At 40.8% G+C, this 20,427-nt stretch overlaps 1 protein-coding gene and 1 pseudogene across 7 annotated transcripts in view; both read right to left on the bottom strand.

The window, feature by feature from the left end:
* The window catches only part of RFC4 (replication factor C subunit 4), a 25,520-nt gene extending 5,093 nt beyond the window's left edge, over positions 1–20,427 (bottom strand). Inside the window, exons 1-7 of one of the 6 annotated variants that reach the window (XM_078068167.1) lie at positions 11,169–11,209; positions 9,988–10,115; positions 9,674–9,728; positions 8,904–9,043; positions 7,258–7,336; positions 2,019–2,098; positions 5–124 (exon numbers count right to left, since the gene is read on the bottom strand). In XM_078068167.1, the coding sequence (XP_077924293.1) occupies positions 5–124; positions 2,019–2,098; positions 7,258–7,336; positions 8,904–9,043; positions 9,674–9,697 (443 nt within the window). In that variant the 5' untranslated portion in view covers positions 9,698–9,728; positions 9,988–10,115; positions 11,169–11,209. The other 5 variants (XM_036066684.2, XM_036066681.2, XM_036066686.2 and 2 more) reach the window with 5 other exon arrangements.
* LOC118519300 (eukaryotic translation initiation factor 1 pseudogene) lies at positions 5,204–7,336 on the bottom strand (annotated as a pseudogene). The gene is made up of 2 exons (XR_013446118.1): positions 7,258–7,336; positions 5,204–6,651 (listed from the first exon to the last, which is right to left on the bottom strand). The product of XR_013446118.1 is annotated as a eukaryotic translation initiation factor 1 pseudogene (transcript).

Here is a 20,427-nt window from a genome sequence, read left to right as displayed (position 1 = left end):
TTACTCTGAACGACTTCCTGACACAGTTAATTGAGCAAAATTCTTCACTTTTTCTCTAACTACTTGTATTCCACGTTCATCGGATGCATTTAACTCAAGAACTCTTAATCGAAAAAGTTCAGGCCTATGTCAAAATGAAACAAATATGAAAAATAAGAGCATATAAGTAACTGAGGTTTAAACCACATTTTAACAATTGCACATTCTGTAGTTTAAAATCCACCTAGTAAGTACTAGATAGAAGGCATGCAATCACTTTTGTATTTTTTATTTTGTAGAGACATGCAGTTTAAAAAACAGGTAGATGGTATCACATAATTAATAAAATTTTAAATCAATTTTCCACTTAAGATTGTATCATAAACATCTTGCCATGTCATCAGAACCACTGTAAATACCATTTTAATAACTATATGACATTCTATCCTATGATTGTACCATCATTTACTTAATTTATTCTTCTATTGTTAGATATTTAGATAGTTTTAAATATGGTACAATTTTAAATAATGCCGCAACACAGCATATTTTCAATTATTTCCATAAGGTAGCTTGCTATAAGGACTATTACTGGATTAAAACATGAATAGGATTTTTTTTTTGAGTTTAAAAAAAAAATTTATTAAAAATAGCTCACCATAGGGTCATCTGAGAAATCAAAAGAAAATTAAAATAACTGGCACACCCTGCCAAGTCTTTGTTTTTGAAAACTTTACTATACATGTATTTATTTTTTAATTAAAAAAACAAGAACTGGGACTTAGTTTTGTCTTTAGTTTTCCTAAACAGTATGATAACCTTCTAAGCATTTTTCTATGGGCACATTCATAAAGCTCTGTGCATGTATTTTCCATTTTAAAACCACATATACTATGAAATGTGGAATTCATAATTAAATTTAGTTCTAAAGGACAAACATTATTTTTAACAGGATATTTTAAAAATTATATAATTTGGACTGACCTACTCTCAAAAAACTATTAATAAACTACTTGGGTTTCATTATGACTACATTGCTAAGGCTGGTTCATCAGGTTGGATCTGAGTTGTGGAATAATCAAAAAAGCTCTTTTATAATTTCCTTGAGAAACAAAAATTGCTGTCAAATAAAATATTAGATTCACAGCACCTTCCCCTTTTTTCTTCACATTTCAACATAACTAATTATCTGTACATATTTGGTGGTTTCAGAGGTATCTGATTATTTTCACATGTAACAGGATTTCAGATGTACCCTTTCACCATATATATGCCTGATATAAAAGTTCTGGATAAATTCAAGATAGCCTTTGGTACACTTGATCTTAGCCAAAAGGCCGAGAAGTGATTAAGACAGACTTTGCTATTGGTGCATGTTTTAGGGATATCATACCTGGGCTGATATATATCTTTTAACTCTAGGTAAAAGGCTCCTCTACAATGGCTGATAAGCCAAGACAGTCAATCCTGAAGAAGAATCTAAGAAAGTGGCTCACAGAGGTCTTCTGGTGTACCTGGAATTCTGCATCAACTACTACATACTCTGCTCACACTCAAGATACTTGAGGTCAAGGAGCTGGCCTAGCCACTCCAGAGGCAGGGTCTGGAAAGGCCAGAGCAAGAAAGAACTCTAGAAGGAGTGGTGTGGGGTCATTAGCATGAGACACAGCAGATCCTATCACACAAGGACACAGATGTGTGAACACAACCACCATTAAGAGAGTGATGAAAGTATTGGCATGAATAAAGATAGGATGGGTCCCTTGGGCTCCAAAATCAAAATGAAAAAGTTAGTGATGACAAAAATCATAAGGCTTCCTATGTTGTAGTACATCAAATATTTGAATAAGGTTCAGAATGAAGATTACAAAAGATGTAGGCAAGCTTACTTATTGGAGGGGAGGAACTGGAAACAGGCCCACTGAATTAATAAAAAATACAGAAATAATAACCTTACAAAGAAACCAAATACAAATTTTTAGTTAAAGAAAAGCAGAGATTTTTGGTGTCAAGTCTTTAAAAAAAAGATTTCAACTTACCCAAAAAGCTCCCTAGCTGCTGCCAAAATGGTGGATGTTTTTCCAGTTCCAGGTGGCCCATAAAACAAGAGATTAGGGAGCTGCAGAAGTTAAATTTTATTTTTTTAAAGTTGTATTCTGGTACAAATAGATGAAAATGATGACTGAAAATGTCTATGGAAGAGTGCAACAACTTCCTTAATAGGGCACATATCTGAATACAAATATTTCTTAATATAACCAGTATCACACTATTAGTAGTTGTGAATCCTGCTTTTTCACATACTATACTTTCCCCCAAAATGTCTAATATCTTAAGCTGAATCAATATTTATGACTGTTTTATACCCAATATACCTAGGTGAGTTTTCAAAGCAGGCATTAGATACCTTTCTTTTTGAAAAAGATTTTATTTTTAAGTAATCTCTATACCCAACATGGGGCTTGAACTCATAACCCTGAGATCAAGAGTGCAAAGCTCCACCGATTAAGCCAGCCAGGCGCCTCGAAACCTCTTTTTTCTGAAGGGAATCTCAGGCTTCTGTCAGTTCCCTATCCCACCCCTCTGCTCAGGATTGGGCAAGATTTTATATTTTGTAAGAAAGATTTTGTATTTTATAAAGATGTCCATTGCTTCAAGGGGGAAAGAGACCAAATGAGACCTTCAATTTGGCTAATACAGAGGAAAAAGGAATGAAAAAGACTTATCAGGGCTCTGGATGAGCTGATGTTCCTAGAGTAGTGGTGGGGAAAAAAGTTTACTAAGTGCCTGGCAGTACTCTACTCCATGATTATATACCCTGTAGGGATGCCCACATATATCAGGAAGAATTAATTAGAGGAAGAATGGGTAAGACTAAATCACTAATTATCTTCTTTTATACCTTAAATCTCACTGGCTTGGCTTCTATCAAGCAGGCAACTAATCTGTGGTACAGATTGATAAATGTACTAAATTCTAATGAGCTCTGTCATAAAACTACACTCTTCAGTATGTCCTTTCACGTACAGAAATCACTGCACATGGGAAACTAGGAAGCAGTTTATTTGCTTCCATTCTTGCCTAACCCTCAACCTTCCCATCCATTCTTCACCCAAATCAGATGCCCCTCTGCTTGCTACTTAAAACTATTCACTGGCTTCATACTCCACCTAGAAAAACAAAACCAGACGAACAAAAACCAACCTGTATTTATGAACGTCCATGATCTGCTCACCTTTCCAGGCTCCAATTTACAATGAATTCCAACAACTAAGCACTTATGGCCTATCCCGTCCCCCAGCTAGGGTCTGACTGCTTTTTTCCTGCTTCGCCAACTTCTACTACATTACAAGTCAGAAGCCTTCCCTGACCACCCAATCTAAAGTGGAACTCCTCTGTTACTCTCTCATCAGTCTTTGTTGCACTTAATTCAACTTGCAATTATTTATATACAACAATTTACAATTATTGTTCTTTATTTAGTGTTTTGGTTTAATTGTAAAATATGTCTACCTCACTAGATGGTAAGCTTAAGGTCAAGAACCTTATTTAGTCATATCTGTATTCTCAGCATCTTGTATAGTACTCAACATGTGTACAATAAGCCAATGTACAGATAAATATATTAACTGAAGACTATTACATTGGTAGCATACAGCTTAAGATATAGGCTATGAGTTTTGCTACTTAAAAACAAACACCAAAGAACCTCCTAAGCTTTTTGACTGGTTTTGGTATCAAGGTAATGTTGTCCTCATGGAATGAATTTGGAAGTTTTCCTTCCTCTTCTATTTTTTGGAATAGCTTGAGAAGAATAGGTATTAACTCTTCTTTAAATGTTTAGTTGAATTCACTTGTGAAGCCATCTGGTCCTGGGCTTTAGTCTGCTGGGAATTTTTTGATTACCGATTCAATTTCATTACTAGTAATCAGTCTATTCAAATTTTTCTGTTTCTTCCTGATTCAGTTTTGAAAGATTGTAAGTTTCTAGGAATATTTATCCATTTTTTCTAGGTTGTCCAATTTGTTGGTATATGCTTTTCCATAATATTCTCTTATAATTCTTTGTATTTCTGTGGTGTCATTTGCTATTTCTCTTCCTTCATTTCTGATTTTGAGTCCTCTCTTTTTCTTGAGGAGTCTGGCTAAAGGTCTATCAATTTTGTTTATCTTTTCAAAGAACCAGCTTTTTTTTTTTTTAATATTTTATTTATTTGAGAGAGCGAGCGAGAGAGAGAGAGCACGAGCGGGGAGGTGGGGAGGAGGAGAAGCAGGCTCCCCGCTGAGCCAGGAGCCCGATGCGGAGCCCGATGTGAAGCTCGATCCCAGGACCCAGGGATCATGACCTGAGCTGAAGGCAGACAGTTAACCAACTGAGCTTAACCACCTGAGCCACCCGGGCGCCCCTCAAAGAAGCAGCTCTTGGTTTCACTGATCTTTTCTATTATTTCTTCTTAGTCTCTATTTCACTTATTTCTACTCTAATCTTTATTATTTCCTTCCTTCTGGTAGCTTTGGGCTAGTCAATTTGGGTATGTGAATTATATTAAAATTCCTAGGTTTTTTCATCTTTAACTATTATTTTGATCCATGCATACCTCAATATTTGTAATAATTCATCCATGTAACTATCACATACAATAACTTAACTTCCTTAAAACACGGTTAAATTATTAAACCTTACATTACATAACAGTGATATATATGGTGTACACAAGAACTGTATGCAGAATATTAGTTCTTAAAACTGATTTCTGAAAATCATCTATTGTAATTCTACTTTAAAACCTGTAATTCTACTTTAAAATCTTTTAATGTAAATGAAGGAGTGCTCACTTTGGCAGCACATATACCAGAGTAAATGAAAGAATGAATGATTTTTCTTTACTCTGTAGAATTTAAAAAATTCCTTCATCTTTAAGTTTTACAAAACTTAGTCTGAAAAGAAACATAAGATATTAAATAAGTGTTTTAAAAGAGGAAGTTCTTAATTCAGCCTTGTAAGATAGATGGTATAAAGTCAAGAACTGGGTCATAATCCCACTACATTTGCCTCAAGAGTTGAGAATATGGCCAATTAAAATATATCTTGTCCTGCAATCTGTGTAATTATTACTATACAATTAAAACTGTGTATTATAAAATTAAAAGGTAAAGGTATTTGGATCAAATCAAAACAAAAATTGGCAGAGAAAAAGATTTTAAATAGTTTGATAAATATAACTTCTTTTTTTTTTTTTTTTCTGAAAACAAGTTTTATTTAAATAAGGGTTTAAATACATTACATAACATTAAAACTGAAGGAAAAAATAAACCAAAACCAGTCTGTTACTTCACATGGCATTGGGCAGCTGTTGCTAGGAAGTTGCAAGCTCTACAGCTAGCTACATGACTGATATATCAGTTTGAAGTTTGTTCCCTTGTCAAAAGTTTAACTCCTATGAAGGCTGGCCTCACATTCTGGTGTTTGGACATCGATTAGCTAGGACAGGTCTGGTCAAAAAGACCTTGGTGGCAAGTCAGATGTCCTATCACGCCTCACTAGAGGGAAGGTGGCCGCTTGAAGCTCCGCCCACCTGGTCAGGTTGGAGACACCAGGGATCTTTCTTTGACTACCAGTGACTCCCTGTAGCAGCACAACTGCGGTTGCGGTCTTATCCCATCCTGTCCTCTCAGCTTCACCGTGGGCTGTTCAGGTGGTGACATTCTCTTAGGGCAGGGAACTCTGAAGAGGGAGAGCCAAGGAGCTTCTGGCCAGACACAGCCATCTGTGATCTTGGGGCTCTGTGCTGGACCGAAACATCACATTACTGCTTGGTTTCAGGCCGGACACTGCCAGGCGCCTACTGCTTGACCTCTGTTTAAATGAGGGACTTCAAGACTAGACAGCATGGCTCTTTTCAGTTTATTGCATGAAGGAGTTACACTAGTCCAAGTTAAAAGCAGACCCCAAATGGTTACATTATACAAGCTGTGAGGTTTTTAAACTTGTGACAAGGGACAGAAGGGAAATTCTACTCATTGCAAGGAAATCCTCACTTAAGCTTCAGTGAGCCAAAAGCACTTAAAACCCATGAACCTTCAGCTGGTCGTCCTTAGCCAGTCCAACCTCTACCAGGAACTGGCATATGTTCTTGCGCTGGTCACCCTGTAGCTGAATTACTTCTCCATATTCTGGATGCTCAATCACAGTACCATTGCAGGCAAATTTCTTCTTAAACGCCTTCACTAGTTTCTTTTTATCGTAATCATCAGCGATCCCTTGGACACTAGTAAGGGTCTTCCTGCCGTTTCTCTGTTGAATTCTTAAATGGATATAATCCTCAGTGCCAGCAGGAAGCAGATCATCACCCTTACTTGCATCAGCAAAGGGGTCGAAAGAGTGGAGGTTCTGGATAGCGGACATACGATACGATTCCTTTTCCTCGGTGGAAACGGCCTGCGGAAGGCGGCGGCGGGAGAAGGCGGGCGGGGGGGACGGAGCGTCGGGAAGCGAGGGGGCTCAAGGGGGAGGCTGCTGAGTCCTCGGCGGCGGCTCAGTGACTGGGCAATATAACTTCTTTCAAAATATATACTATTATAGTGTAATTCCAGGAAGTGAATAATGGCAGCAAAAGCCAAAAGAAACTCTAATTCAAAGTAGCCAGGTTGAAAGGAAGGAAGCAAATCTTCCTGGGGAATAAAGCAAAAATCCACTTTCATCTGCAACTTTTCCCCTTCTTTCACTGAGCTCTTAAAGCACTTCATCATACACAATTTTAAACTGCTAATTCTTCTTATGGGGTTATCTTGTCTCTGAATCATCTAAAATGCAAGTCATTGAAGAATTTTTTTTATCCCACATATGGACAGAAGACACAATGCTATAAGCAGAATTAAATACTCATTTTTTGTATTGTAGTTCAAACCAAATCCTAACATTAGGTGAGCAATTATACTTTCAAAGAATCTCTGACTCTTCTTTATAGTGCATATTATTATCTATTATTCTCTTATTTATTTGGCTTCCATGATTATTCTCTGTGTCTCCCCACCAAAATCAAAGCTCATGAGGAAAGGGACCCAGTATGTCTTGTTCAGTGGTCTCTACTTAAGTACTACGTAACAATGCCATAAGATAGGAGATGCTCAATAAATATTTGAACTAATATACAGCTAGTATTTAAGGGGGGCAGGAGGTTATGAAAGGAAGGAAAAGAATGAAAACAATTAAATCTTAATTAAAAAAAATTTATATCTTAAATCTCCCAATGACATGAAATATCATCTGCTACTCACATCAGCACCTTCTAAAGACTTTTTCAGCACTGCAACTACTTCTTCCTGGAAAGCAACTTCATCCACACATTTTGGGCGACTGGAAAAGAACCCAAAGAGATTATTTAGTATATTACAGTAGCCACAGAAATGTCTTAAGTGTTCCTTTTGCTAAAATATCAATGATAATACTCAAATATTGGTAATAAAATGGGAAACTTTCATAATTGGAAGTAGGTGGAAACCTCACTTGTATTTACCTTAAGCTAATACATACTGAAGGAGTGAAGTCATTTTTCCCTTTATAGATGCAGTTTACATCTATAATGCTTACAAAAATCAAGCAAAAAGATCTTATTACACCACAAATGTCAACTGGTTAAAAATTTAAAGTGAACACTTGCCCACAAAGTAATATATTTTGACAAGATCATGCACTTAAGCTGAAAAGGAAGAACTATTTAATAACCTCAGGACAGACAACTATTTTGGTTAATATAGTTAATTGACTAATACCAATTTCATCCATCACCTAACTGCACAAAAAACGCCTAACCAGTCACTTGATTGAGAGCTAACTAAATAACAAGTTTAACCAAGATGAAGTATAATAACATATAATTTTCATCTTACATCATTAACTGGTGATTTTAAGAGAAGCTGGAACAAAGTTATACTCCTAACCCTAAGATTAGGCATTGTGCTTAATTAGCTAGCCCTTCTTTGATTTATACATTTCTAATTAATAAGGTCAATGCCAGGTAGGAATTTTAGGTCAGATAATGTTTTCTAGGGAAACCAGCATAAGTTATAAGCTAGAGTTTCATATTCAAATACCTGCAGGGGCCAGGGAGAAAACAAGAGTAAAAGAAGGCAGAGTATAAGGCAAGAGAAAACAGAAGGAACTACGGTGAAATGAGGAACATATGACCTTTCCAGAATGAGAAGCAGTACTCAAGTCCAACTAACTATTGTCAAATGAGAACCTGCATCTAGTTCTGCCTATTCTCTTGAGAAGCTGAAAAGCTAGATTTTTTTCCCTTTGTATAATTTATTTAATTAAAAATCCAGATTTTTATGTGAAATTTCCCATTTTAAAAATCACTGTTAGTGCCAAACAAAACATATGAGTGTCTTATTTGACCTGTAAGTAATCCGCAAGCTTTTGATAATAATTGAGCCTACAACAGGGGTTACAACTACTTGTCATAATATCACTTAGCTGATTGAAATTGAAGTGCCACTTCAAGTGTTGTCTTTGCCAAAAACATATAAGCAAAAACTCAATGATTTCCACCTATCCGTAATCAAAGGTTCGGGAACAGATTATTTGGATTTATGTAGAACTCCTGACCAAGAGCTTATGGCCACATTCTAGAAATTCTGTTTTCTCTTGCTGTATCTCAATCCCTAAAACCATAGACCTGAGTTATAGGAAAGACCTCAGTTCATCTATAAAGCAATTAAACTAGATCATCTGAAGGTACCTTCGGTTGCAAGGTTCTAGGACTTACATATTTGGGTGATTTTCAAGGACATCTAAACAAAGCAAATCATCCCCCTCTTAAGTAACAACAACAACAACAATAACAACAACAAAAAAGTGACTAAAACTGGTTAGAGAAGTAATTTATTAACTATGTCAAGAAAAATATAAGCATTCTTACTATTTTTCCACCCATGGAACAGGTTTGGTTTTCTTGTTCTCTCCACTGCTTCCAGCTGTGGCAGCTACTCCTCGATCCTTCAGTGACGGTTTAGTACTGACAGATGTGCCTTTTAGAAAAGCCTGCATGGTTACTTCACCCTGACCAGATGCAAAACAGAAAAGTTCTTTTGAAATTACGAGAAAGTGGGAAAGCACACCTAGCACACTTAACCTTGTGCAAAATACTCCAATAATTACTTACTAAATAAAGGACATCGCCTCACGACCTAGCATCCCCTAAATGTATTGTACTGAGAGCTACAGGGACAATTAAAGAGGCCAAAGTGCTTAAGGAACTTAGAATCTATTTATAGTGAGAGTTACAGATCAAAGATAAATCTTATGACTGAAAAAATTTTAAGAGTTCCTCACTTTTTGACAAATATGATGTCATTAGTGGCCAAACTGTGCATGGGCATCTACAGTCTCTTCCATTCCAGTCATGGACCTAGCTCTAGCTCAGACCCTGGAATGGACTTAGCAATGAGGAGTGCTGGGACCACAAATGAGAACTTTCATTTCTTTTCCTGGGCCTAGAGCTCCATTCAAGGGCCTGTTTTACTGGTAGAGCCAATGACTGCCTTCAGAGCCTATTTTGTGGGGAGGGTTGGGCCGGGGACTGTGTTGTTAAAATGGAAACCGCTCTTTTGCTAATAACATGCTCATCTGAAGAAACCAAAACAAAGCAGAAAAGTATGAGTTGTTTTAAAAAGTCATACAAAATCTTACCCAGAAGGTAACGACTATTAACATTCAGGTAAACTTTCTTCTAGGCAGCAGAAGGCTGTTTTAAGGATAGAAAAGTATCATTAACTTGCCTAAAAATCCCCAGCATCAGTGGCAATTCTCCTTTTTCCCTGCTTTTGCCCAGTGCCTAAAGCAGTAAGTGGCGCACGATAGATGTTCCATAATATTTGGTGACTGAATTACCATTTATAAGACTCAGCCTCCCCTGCTATAAAAGGAGTTAAGGCCTATTCAGTAAGGCAGTTAATAAAAGAATAAATAAATAAAAGTTAAATAAAAGAATTGTGAAAGCCCACATGCTCTGTTGGTGGGAATGTAAACTGATGCAGACAGTATGATAACAGTTTCCTCAAAATGGAGTTTCCTCAAAATATTAAAAATAGAGCTACTGTATGATCCAGCAATTCCAGTATTGGGTATCCATCTGGAAAAAAAAAAAAACCAACAACCTAAAATCACTAATTCAAAAAGATATATGCACCCCTATGTTCAATGCAGCACTATTTGCAACACCCAACTTATGGAAACAATCTAAGTGTTCATCAATGGATGAATGGATAAAGATGTGATACACACATGTAATGTTACTCAGCCATAAAAAAGAATAAAATCTTGCCACTTGTGGCAACATGGATGGACCTTGCAAGTATTATACTAATATAGGCAAGTCAGAAAGACAAACACTGCATGATTTCATTTACATGTGGAATCTAAAAAACAAAGCAAACAAAAACCCAGACTCATAGATACATAGAACAGACTAGTGCTTGTCAGAAGGGAGGGGGCAAAAAGGACGAAGGGGGTTAAGAAGTACCAACTTCCAGTTATAAAATAAATAAGTCATGGGATGTAATGTACAGCATAGGGTATATACTCAATAATTTCACAAACGTCTAATCACTGTTGTACACCTGAAACTAATACTGTATGTCAATTAGACCTCACTTTAATTAAAAAAAAAAAAAAGAACACAGAGAAAAAGCATACTTCTGTGTACACGTACTTCCGTGCTTGGCATTTGAATACTCAGTAAACAAATGGCTAATAACTGTAAACAGCCAAGCTTTTTAACGTTACTGGATTACTCCATCCCTGCCACATGCAGTAATTACTAAACAGTACTACAGCTCAAAGCAGGGCTCTGAAAGATGCTGTACGGAGCTACCACTGCGCGAACCAGTGCGGAAGAGGAAGACATAGCAGCGGCATTAAGGGCGCAGGAGCTGAGGAAAACGAAGGCTACCCTCACAATTTCTCGGGCTGGTCACCTGTTATCCCCAGCTCCCCGTACTCCCGGGCACTGCCTGGGCCTTTCAGCCTCTCGTCTCCGGAGGGTGGACGCCGCCGGCTCGCCCCCGGGGCTTCCGGGATAGGGAAAGGGCGAGGTGGTCGCAAAGTCCTAGCTCCGTTCCCAGGTGTGAGACTATCAGGCTTAGGAAGCCCCGAGCCACCACACCGGGTGACACTTAACACTCACCGCCGTCAGCACGGTCGCCCCAGTTCCCGCCACCGAGCGGCAGGCGAAGGGCAGGGCGGGAATACGCGGGCACGGCGCGCGTCACTTCCGGCTCGTCGCGCGCGCTCCTGGTCCACGGAGCCGCTAACTCGTGCCCCGTTTTATTTGCACAGGTGAGACGGGCTTTAGGGACACCTCCACTGGAGCGAGAATGACTAACGAGGTGTAAATAGAGTTCCACCTGTTGTCGTGCATTCCTCCGACTGGAGGCCGCGGGACAAGGAAGATTGAGCGCGACAGACGCGGAGGAGCGGCTGGGGCGGTGGACCCGGCATGCTCAGCGAACGTGGGCGGGGCGGGGTCTGCGGCTGCTTCCATACGTGGGGGGGGCGTGCTCTTCTGTACCCGCTGTCCCCGAAGGGCTTCAGGAGGCTGGCTCTCTTTTTAGGCACGAGTGTGCAGACACTGTACCGTACTGTGGACGTCATTGGTGGCCCTGGGGCGTCTCACAGACTTTTCTGCGGCGACACAGCGGCTAAAAACCTGCTTCACCCCAAAGAAAGATGGGGAATGGAGAGGGTGGAGTCGGCCCCTCGCCAGAAGAGGGCACCCTGATTATCCTGTCCTCTTCCTCCAGCTTCGTCGTCGCATGGCAAACTGTGCTTTAAAGCTAGAGACGTCTGAAGACGATGTCTTTGCCCTTTTGAACGCATATGGCTTATACCTCTATTACTAACTGGCCGTTGGTGAGAGGGAGCACCTCGGCATGCGGATAATAGTCATTTTCTAATCCCAGAACTCTGCCCAGAAATCTGGTGGTGCAGACCACTCAAGACAAATTAAAAGATTGATAATAATGTTTAACCCCACCATGATACATGCCCTGTGGGCTCCAGGCAAGTCTGAGGACTCCCTTTTTATCTTTACCCATTTCTTATCTTAGTTCTGAAATTTTCTTAAATCTAACTGAAATCTGACCCTTTTTAAATGCTACCTTTGCTGGGGCGTCTGTCTTCGCTCTGGTCATGATCCCGGGGTGCTGGGATGGAGCCCCTGCATGGGGCTTCTTGCTCAGCGGGGAGCCTGCTTCTCCCTCTCCCTCTGCCTGTCGTCCCCCCCCCCCCCCCGGCTTGTGCTCTCTCTCTCTGTCAAATAAATAAATAAAATCTTAAAAAATACTAATAAATGCTGCCTTTGCTGCACGCCTTTACCCTAGCCCATAAGAGTGAGCTGGGTCTTCTCTAAATGAATGGCTATAAATTTTGTTTGGTATAATCTCAACATGATATTCATTGTTAATTTTACATGTTTATTCATTTCTCTTTTAACAAAGCTTATGACACCAAGGTCAAGGTCCTCATTGGAAAAAAAATGGGATGCTGAGACTTGAAATAGGGTCATCTGGGTTGATGCATTTGAAAATCTTAAATTTCCATACTTCTTTAAATGCTGTTTGATAACAGAAGTAGCCCATTCTTCCCTGTTAAAGGCTGATGCTTTTCTCTTGTGGATATATGTATAAGCTTGATGATGCAGAGGTTTCTGCCTTCTAACACAACACATATATCTCCTTACCCCTCAACGGTGTACCCCACTCTCCACTCCCGACCACCAGAGCTATAGTGAGGACGAAGAAACGCTGGGCTGGCTAGTGGTAGAAAAGGACTACATGCTGAAGGAGCTGCAGGACTGGTTAACACAAACTGACTGACAAGTAGGAGAGCATATATGGTACTGTGCTGGATGGAAAAAGAGAAACCTGTGATGTGGGATATAATATACTGGCAAAGTGTTCAGGTGATAGTATTTGGTTGTCCCTTGGAAACTTGGAGAAAGCAGTGACCCACACTAAGTAGAAATGCCCTGCAGTGGCAAGCACTGGGGGAAGAAATCAGACACTTGACTGGGATATACTACGTAAGGCCAAAAAGCTACTAGCCTCCTCTGTTCTTAGGATACGGTGTTCTTGTCCGAAGTGACAAGGGATGTGCTAATGAGGGGGGCTCCAGTATTGTTAAGCAGTGGAGGGCTGCCCTCCATAGGCCAAGGCCACTGGTAGGAGATGTTAGGATGGAGCAGGGTTTTTTGATGGGGACAACAGAATTCCAAAACAGAAGCCAGACGGCAATACTTAACTCTCAAAAGTAAGCCAGGTATAATTGTTATCATGAGTGGCAATGTCAGAGGCAGTCAAAGAGGTCTGACTCACAGCTAGGGAGGTGATTAATACAGCATAGCATCCTGAGAGACATGATAGATGAACAGCAAATGAGAGTATTGCTCAATCTACAGAACCAAAATAAATCCAAGATGGATGATCAGGAGGCTGACCTCCCACGACAATACAGCCACGACAATAAAAAGTCTTGATCACTCTCTCAGTTTCCAGACCTGAACTGGTTTTCCAACCCAAATCCCATTGACTGACAGAGAAGCTCACAAAAAAGAACCCTGCAAACACCATGGCAAAAAAAAAAGAGGTAATGTTTTCCTTAGTCCTTCTCCAAAGACTTTTATTCATATAACTATACACTGAAGGAAGAGGAATACAAAACCTTTCAAGGACTGTTGGATACATGGTCTGAGTTGAGATATCTAGGGGCCCAAAGCATCTTCGTAACTCCCCTCTTGGGAGTGGGGTGGATAAAGGATAGGATAAATGGAGTTCTGACTCAGGTCTGGCTCATGGTAGGTTCACCTACTCCACACGCTCATCTGCTGGTAATTTCCCTCGTTCCCAAAGGAATAATGGAATGGGCATGCTTAGGTATTGGCAGAACCCACATTGGTTCCTTGGCCTGTGGGATAAGGGCTATCATAGTGGAGAATGCCAAGTTGAATCCACCTGAAACCATTCTACCCTTCCCAGCCAAGATAGTAAATCGAAAACAATACCATATGAAGGGATATGGCAGATATTAGTGCTACCCTGAAACAGCTGAAGTAGGCAGGAATGCTGGTCCTCATCATAGGCCCATTCCATTAACACAGTATGTCCCCTACAAACACTAAGTGTATCCTGGAGGATAACAGTGGGTTACCATGAACTCAACCAAGTAGTAGTCTCCCAACTGCAGCTATGAGCCAGATACGGTATCTTTGCTAGATCACATTAAAATGGCTTTGGACACAGAGTATACGGCCATCAATCTCATAAATGTATTCTTTTCAATCCTCATTAGGAAGGATGATCAGCGTAGTTCACATTCACATGGGACAGGACAAGTATACATTCACAATGTTGCCTTTGAGCTATGTTAAATCTGCCCTTTCCTAGAATATAGTCTTAAGGACCTGGACCATCTGGACATTCTGCAAAAAAACACATTCATGTATTATATTAATGATCAGGTGAGCAAGAAGTGGCAAATATACTGGAGGACTGGGTAAGACATGCAAGCCAGAGGACAGAAAAGAGGCTAAATGTGATTCAGGGGACCATCACATCAGGGAAGTTCTTAGGGATCCAGTGGTTTGGTGTAAGCTGGGACGTATTCTCCCATTCCCACCAAATTAGGACAAATTATTATCTCACACAACTAAGAAGAAAGCACAATGCCTGGCAGTCCTTTTGGTTTCTGGAGGCAGCATATTCCATATTTAGAAGTACTGCTCTCACTTAGTACTTAGTGACAAGGAAAACTGCCAGCAGATCCAGGCTGACGTGCAAGCATCACTGCTGCTTGGGCAGTGCAATCAGTGGGCAGTACAACCAGGTAGACTCTCTGGTATTAGAGTTATCTGTGGTGAGAAAAGATGCCGTGTGGAAAAGAGTAGAAGCACAACATAAAGCCCTGGGGTCTTGATGCAGATCTATGCCATCTGCAGCAGAGAATCATTTGGAAAAGAGATCCCCATGTGCTACTGAGCCCTGGTGAATAGATTAAGCATCTAACTAGGGGACATTAAGTGACCAGATGTCCAGATTTACCCACCAGGAGCTGGGTTCTGTCAAATTCACCAAGGTTGGGAGGAACCAGCAGCATTCCATCACAAAATGGAAGTGGTAACCCTGGGAACAGCAGTGCACGGGGACCTGCATGAGCAAGTGGCCCAAGCTCCCATGTCGCCTACCATTCTGTACCAGTGCCTCTCTCAGCTGACATTTCTGGCTTTGTGTTAGTTTTCTACTGCTGCATAACAATATTACTACAAGTTTAGCAGCTTAAAACAACACATATTTATTATTTCACAGTTTTTGTGGGTCAGCACTTGGGGCATAACTTAGATGGGTCCTTTTCCTTGGGTTTTCACAAAGCTGTAATCAAGGCATTGATACTATCTGAGCATTGTAATCAAGGCTGTGATATTGTCTGAGCATCAACTGGGGAGAGATTCACTTCCAGCCTCATGTGATTATTATCAGAAGCCACTTCCTTGCAGACTGCCACACTGAGGGGTTTAGCTTCTTGTTGGCTGTTAGCCAGAGACCCCCTTCAGCTCTTGTCACATGTCCCTTTCCACGTGGTAGCTTGTAACATGGCCACTTGCTTCTTTACAGCAAACAGGCACAGGGAGTGTCCTTGCAAGATGGGTGTTACAATCTTATATAGTGTATCAAGTACACCTACTCATGTGCACCCCATCATCTTTGCCATACTCCACTGATAGAAGCAAGTCACAGGACTTGCCTACACTGAAGGGAAGGGGATTACCCAAGACAGTGAACACCTGGAGGTAGGGATCATGGGGCCATCCTGGAGTCAGCCCTCCACAGATGACATGGAGGGCTCCTATAACTAACTGACAGGAGGAAAAAGGCTGTTTGGTTCATGGACAGGTCAGTTGGTATGTAGGTGCGAGACAAAAATGAACAGTTACTGTAGTGTAGCCTCAATTAGGGGACCCTCAGGGATTGCAGTGAAAAGTATCCTCCTAAGGATAGAATCAGGCAGTACATCAAGTCATCTCCTTTGTGAAAAAAGAGTAATGGCCCAAGGCAAGGATGCACAGAGGCTTGTGGGCAATGGTGAATAGCTTGGCCAGCTGCTCAGGGACATGAAAAGAAAACATTGGAAGATTGGGGATGAAGGTATGTGGGAAAGACGCATGTGACTAGTGGACCAAGATAGTGGGCATGGAGTGTGAACATCTTTGTAACCTACGTTAATGCCCAGCAGAAAGCATCTCCCATAGAATAGGCATTAATCAACTAATCAAACAGCATGACTCTTCCAGTTATCCTCAGCCAGTCTTGGCCCTTGGCCACCCTCGTGTTGGCACAATAAGGTCATGAACGGAGTAGCTATGGAGGCTATGTGCGAGTCCAGCAGCGTGGGCCGTTCCAGCTCCCGCACTGCCGGAGGTTCAACCTGCCACAGACAGAAACCAGTGGTGGGCACTCCTCTGCCTTCCAGGCTCCATCTCTCAAGGACACCCCCCAGTCTTTCTCCACAAAGAAAGAAAACATCACTTGTTGCCACCAGAAACAAATTTTTACTCTCTGCATTGTCCTAAAAATCCTTACTTCTTAATGTTTCTCAAAGGGTGACTCAGGGCTATAGCTTCAGAATCACTTGAGGGGCTTGTTACAGATTTCCACCTGACCTGTGGAGTCAGAATCTCTAGGTTTGGTGCCTGGGAATCTGCATTTGTAGAATATGGAGGTTTCGGTCCCTGGCCTTTGGCTACACTTTAATATTCTAACTAAATTTCTGCCAGGAAATAATCCAGTTGCTATGAGATGGGGAAAGAAAATATAAACTTAGGAGTGTCCAGAGTGAAATATATAAAGAACTGATAAAACTCAACACCCCCAAAACATATGATCCAATAAAAAGCGGGCAGAAGACATGAACAGACGTTTCTCTAAAGAAGACATACAGATGGCCAACAGACACATGAAAAGATGCTTAACATCACTCATTAGGGAAATGCAAATCAAAACTACAAAATATCACCTTACCCCTGTCAGAATGACTAAAATCAAAAACACAAGAAACAAGTGTTGGCAAGGATGTGGAGAGAAAGGAACCCTCGTGCATTGTTGGTGGGAATGCAAACTGGAAAACGGGATGGATGTTCCTCAAAAAATCAAAAATAGAACTACCCTACAATCCAGTAATTGTACTACTGGGTATTTATCCAATAAATTCAAAAACACTAATTCAAAGGGTACACGCATCCCTATGTTTATTGCAACATTATTTATGATAGCCAAACCTGGAAGCAGCCCAAGTATCCATCATAGGTGAATGGATAAAGAAGACGTGGTATATGTATATACAATGGAATATTATTCAGCTGTAAAAATGAATGAAATCTTGCCATTTGCAACAACATGGATAGAGCTAGAGAGTATAATGCCAAGGGAAGTAAGTCAGAAGAAGACAAATACCATATGATTTCACTCATATGTGGAATTTAAGAAACAAAACAAACAAGCAAAGAAAAAAAAAAGAGACAAACCAAGAAACAGACTCTTAACTATAGAGTGCAAATCTATGGTTACCAGAGGGGAGGTGGGTGGGGGGATGGGTGAAATAGATGATGGGATTAAAGACTACACTTATGATGAAAACAATAAAATAAAATAATGAAAAAATAAAAATAAACTTAAGAAAAAAAAAGTGAAAAATCACTTTACCATACCAGTAGACAAACCTGTTATTCAGTTACCAATCCAGAAATACATTTATTGGGTCTCTGTGTGCCTAGCACTATGCTCTAAGTTGTGATGGGAATTAAAAGCATAAAGTTTAGGGACACCTGGGTCAGTTAGTTAAGCATCTGACTCTTGATTTTGGCTCAGGTCATGATCTCAGGGTTGTGAGATTGAGCCCTGTATTGGGCCCCGCACTGGGCATGGAACCTGCCTAAGGTTCTCTCTCTCCCTCTCCCTTACCTGTCCTCCTCCCTCTCTTTCTTAAAAAAAAAAAAAGAGGCAAAACATAAAGTTTAGATAAGAAGGAAAAAGTCTACACACATAAAATCTCAGAACTGAAAGGCCCAGAGGCCTTGTCTAGCCCCTTCCTTTTACAGACTGGCAAACGGGGTCAATATCATACAACTTTTCAGCAGCAGAATCAGGTTTTCTGGGTTTGGCTCACCAAGGAGGGTCTGATGAGCTGTCACTGAGAGCAATGCCAACAGCGAGGGCTCTAGGAATTCGTAGGGGCCTCGATGCACCGTGTGAGTAGTAGCAGGGCCTTGAGCTGGTCCCTGAGAGGAGATGAGACTTCCAGGACAGAATGTAGACTCAGAAGCATCAGGCAACGGGGAAGGGAGGTTTCAGAATCAGGAATATCGGGACCTTATGTCTGTCTAGCATTTTACAAAGTTCTGACACATACCAGATTACCATTCCAGTTCATTCCTATACCACCTTTAACCCTTGGGATTGCTGAGCATAACTCTCTACACTCTGCGCAAGGCATACAAGGATCTGATGACAAGAAGGACACTGGAAGCCTCTGAGGGATGTGGAGACAGGGCCTCTGGAGACAGCCAGGTGGAAGGGGCCTTGTGCCAGAGGGAGTCACAGATGTAGATTGGGTTTGGGCAGGGAAGAGTAGAGTGTAGTCTGATGGGAGGAACACAGTAACATGATAAATCAAGGAGGGAGGCAGGTGCTGTGGTTTGGGACAACTTCATTTGCAGCCTGACCACTTATGACTTGGGAGGTTTCAGGAGACTGGGGGAAAGCTCAGGCCCAAGGAGAAGGGCTCTGGTGGCAGGCAGCTTCATAGGGGCTGCATGGTGTGCAGGATACAAGGCAAAGACCCAATTTTGGCAAACATCAGAGCATGGGGCCAGGAAGTGAAGGCTGCAGGCCCCTTGTAGCAACTGTAACAACTCGTACTAGTTGCATGGATAATTAAGAGTAGACCAATTAACCTTTGAAAAATCACTGAACTTCTTCTAAATGAGCATTTTCAGTGGTGATCTGGAGCCTTGTTTGAGAGGTTCATGGGTGGACTGGAAGGCAATGAGAATGAGAGGGAGGGAGGTCGCCTCAAATATCAGGCTGAGGAGTTTGGCTTTTACGCTGGTGTGGGCAGTGGGGAGCCACTGGAGGTTGGGACCTGGTGTTATTCTCAAAGCTGAACAAATAAGGTTCTGGAGATGTGTGTTCCCCCACCAACTTACATAGTTTGGGCTCATTTCTATTCTCTTGGTGCACCCGTGGAAGAATGGGGAATGTTGGGCTCACTGATATTGCTAACGTCCATATTTAAAGAGCTAGCTGTCACAACTGGGATGGATCCAGAATCAAGGCACACAGGGAACATAGCATGGTAGGTGGATAAGTGGGAGAGGATGCCAGGGCCAAATAAGCCAGGACTACAGAAACATTTTCTGAATATATGAGAAAAGAAAAAGATCAAAACATACATTTATATACACTTAAGTAGATACAGTGTTTTATGTGTGTGGTGGCTTTACTCCTTTAATAGTAGCTTACTTAAATGTGTGTGTTAAAATAAATTAAAATTGGCTTCATTTTGAGTGATTTTTTTCTTTCAGCCCGAAATAAGCTTTTTCATGAAGCATGCAAAAATTGCATGCACAGGTAAATATTATTTTTTCTTTAAAAGAAATATCAAATATTTTGAGACTTCATGTTGATTATCGATTTTCTTAGTTTTTTTTATTTTTATAAAAAAGATACCAATTCTCTCTTGATGTTTATTAGTAACTCTGATTCCTCTTTGTCTTAGATTGGTTCAAGAAGGAAAAACACACTTCAGAGCTATACTAGTCTGAGTGTACAAGTTTAAACTCTAGTTCACAGAGTAAAACTTCGCAAAAGGTCCTGAGTCAGCCTAACAACCTAGACTAATCCTGAGACTCTCCTTTTTTTTGACATCTAGGTTGCTAGTGGGGCAGATGAGGCAGGAATTAGCCCTGTGGTTTAATACCCACCAGACAACAGCATCACGTGGGTGGCCACAGCACCGTGGTTTAAGCACAAGTGCCGGAGGTCCTAGGGTTCCAGGTTCAAACTCAGCTCTGTCCCTCTGGATGAAGTTACCTACCCTCAATGTGACTTAAGTTCCTAATCTTGTTTTTTACAAAATGGAGGTGACCCCCTTATATAAGGTCTCTCTGTGAAGACTGAGATGGAGCTCAGGTACTTTCATTCATGTTAGCACAATGGTACTGCCCATTGTTCCTCCAAAGGGACGGGAGAAAGCTCGTGGCTCAGGCCCTCAGGCAAGGAATAAGAAACTTCTTTAAGGCAGCTCCAGCTCCTCAGTCAAAATAACTCTGTTTATATGCTAGAGATTGTCCTAAAGTTTTCACAAAGTTTACCTTTCTTTGTCTTGAGATGAGAATG

Source organism: Halichoerus grypus, chromosome 1 (genome assembly GCF_964656455.1).
Source record: "Halichoerus grypus chromosome 1, mHalGry1.hap1.1, whole genome shotgun sequence".
Lineage (NCBI taxonomy): Eukaryota > Metazoa > Chordata > Mammalia > Carnivora > Phocidae > Halichoerus > Halichoerus grypus.
This window is presented reverse-complemented; position numbering and strand designations above follow the sequence as displayed.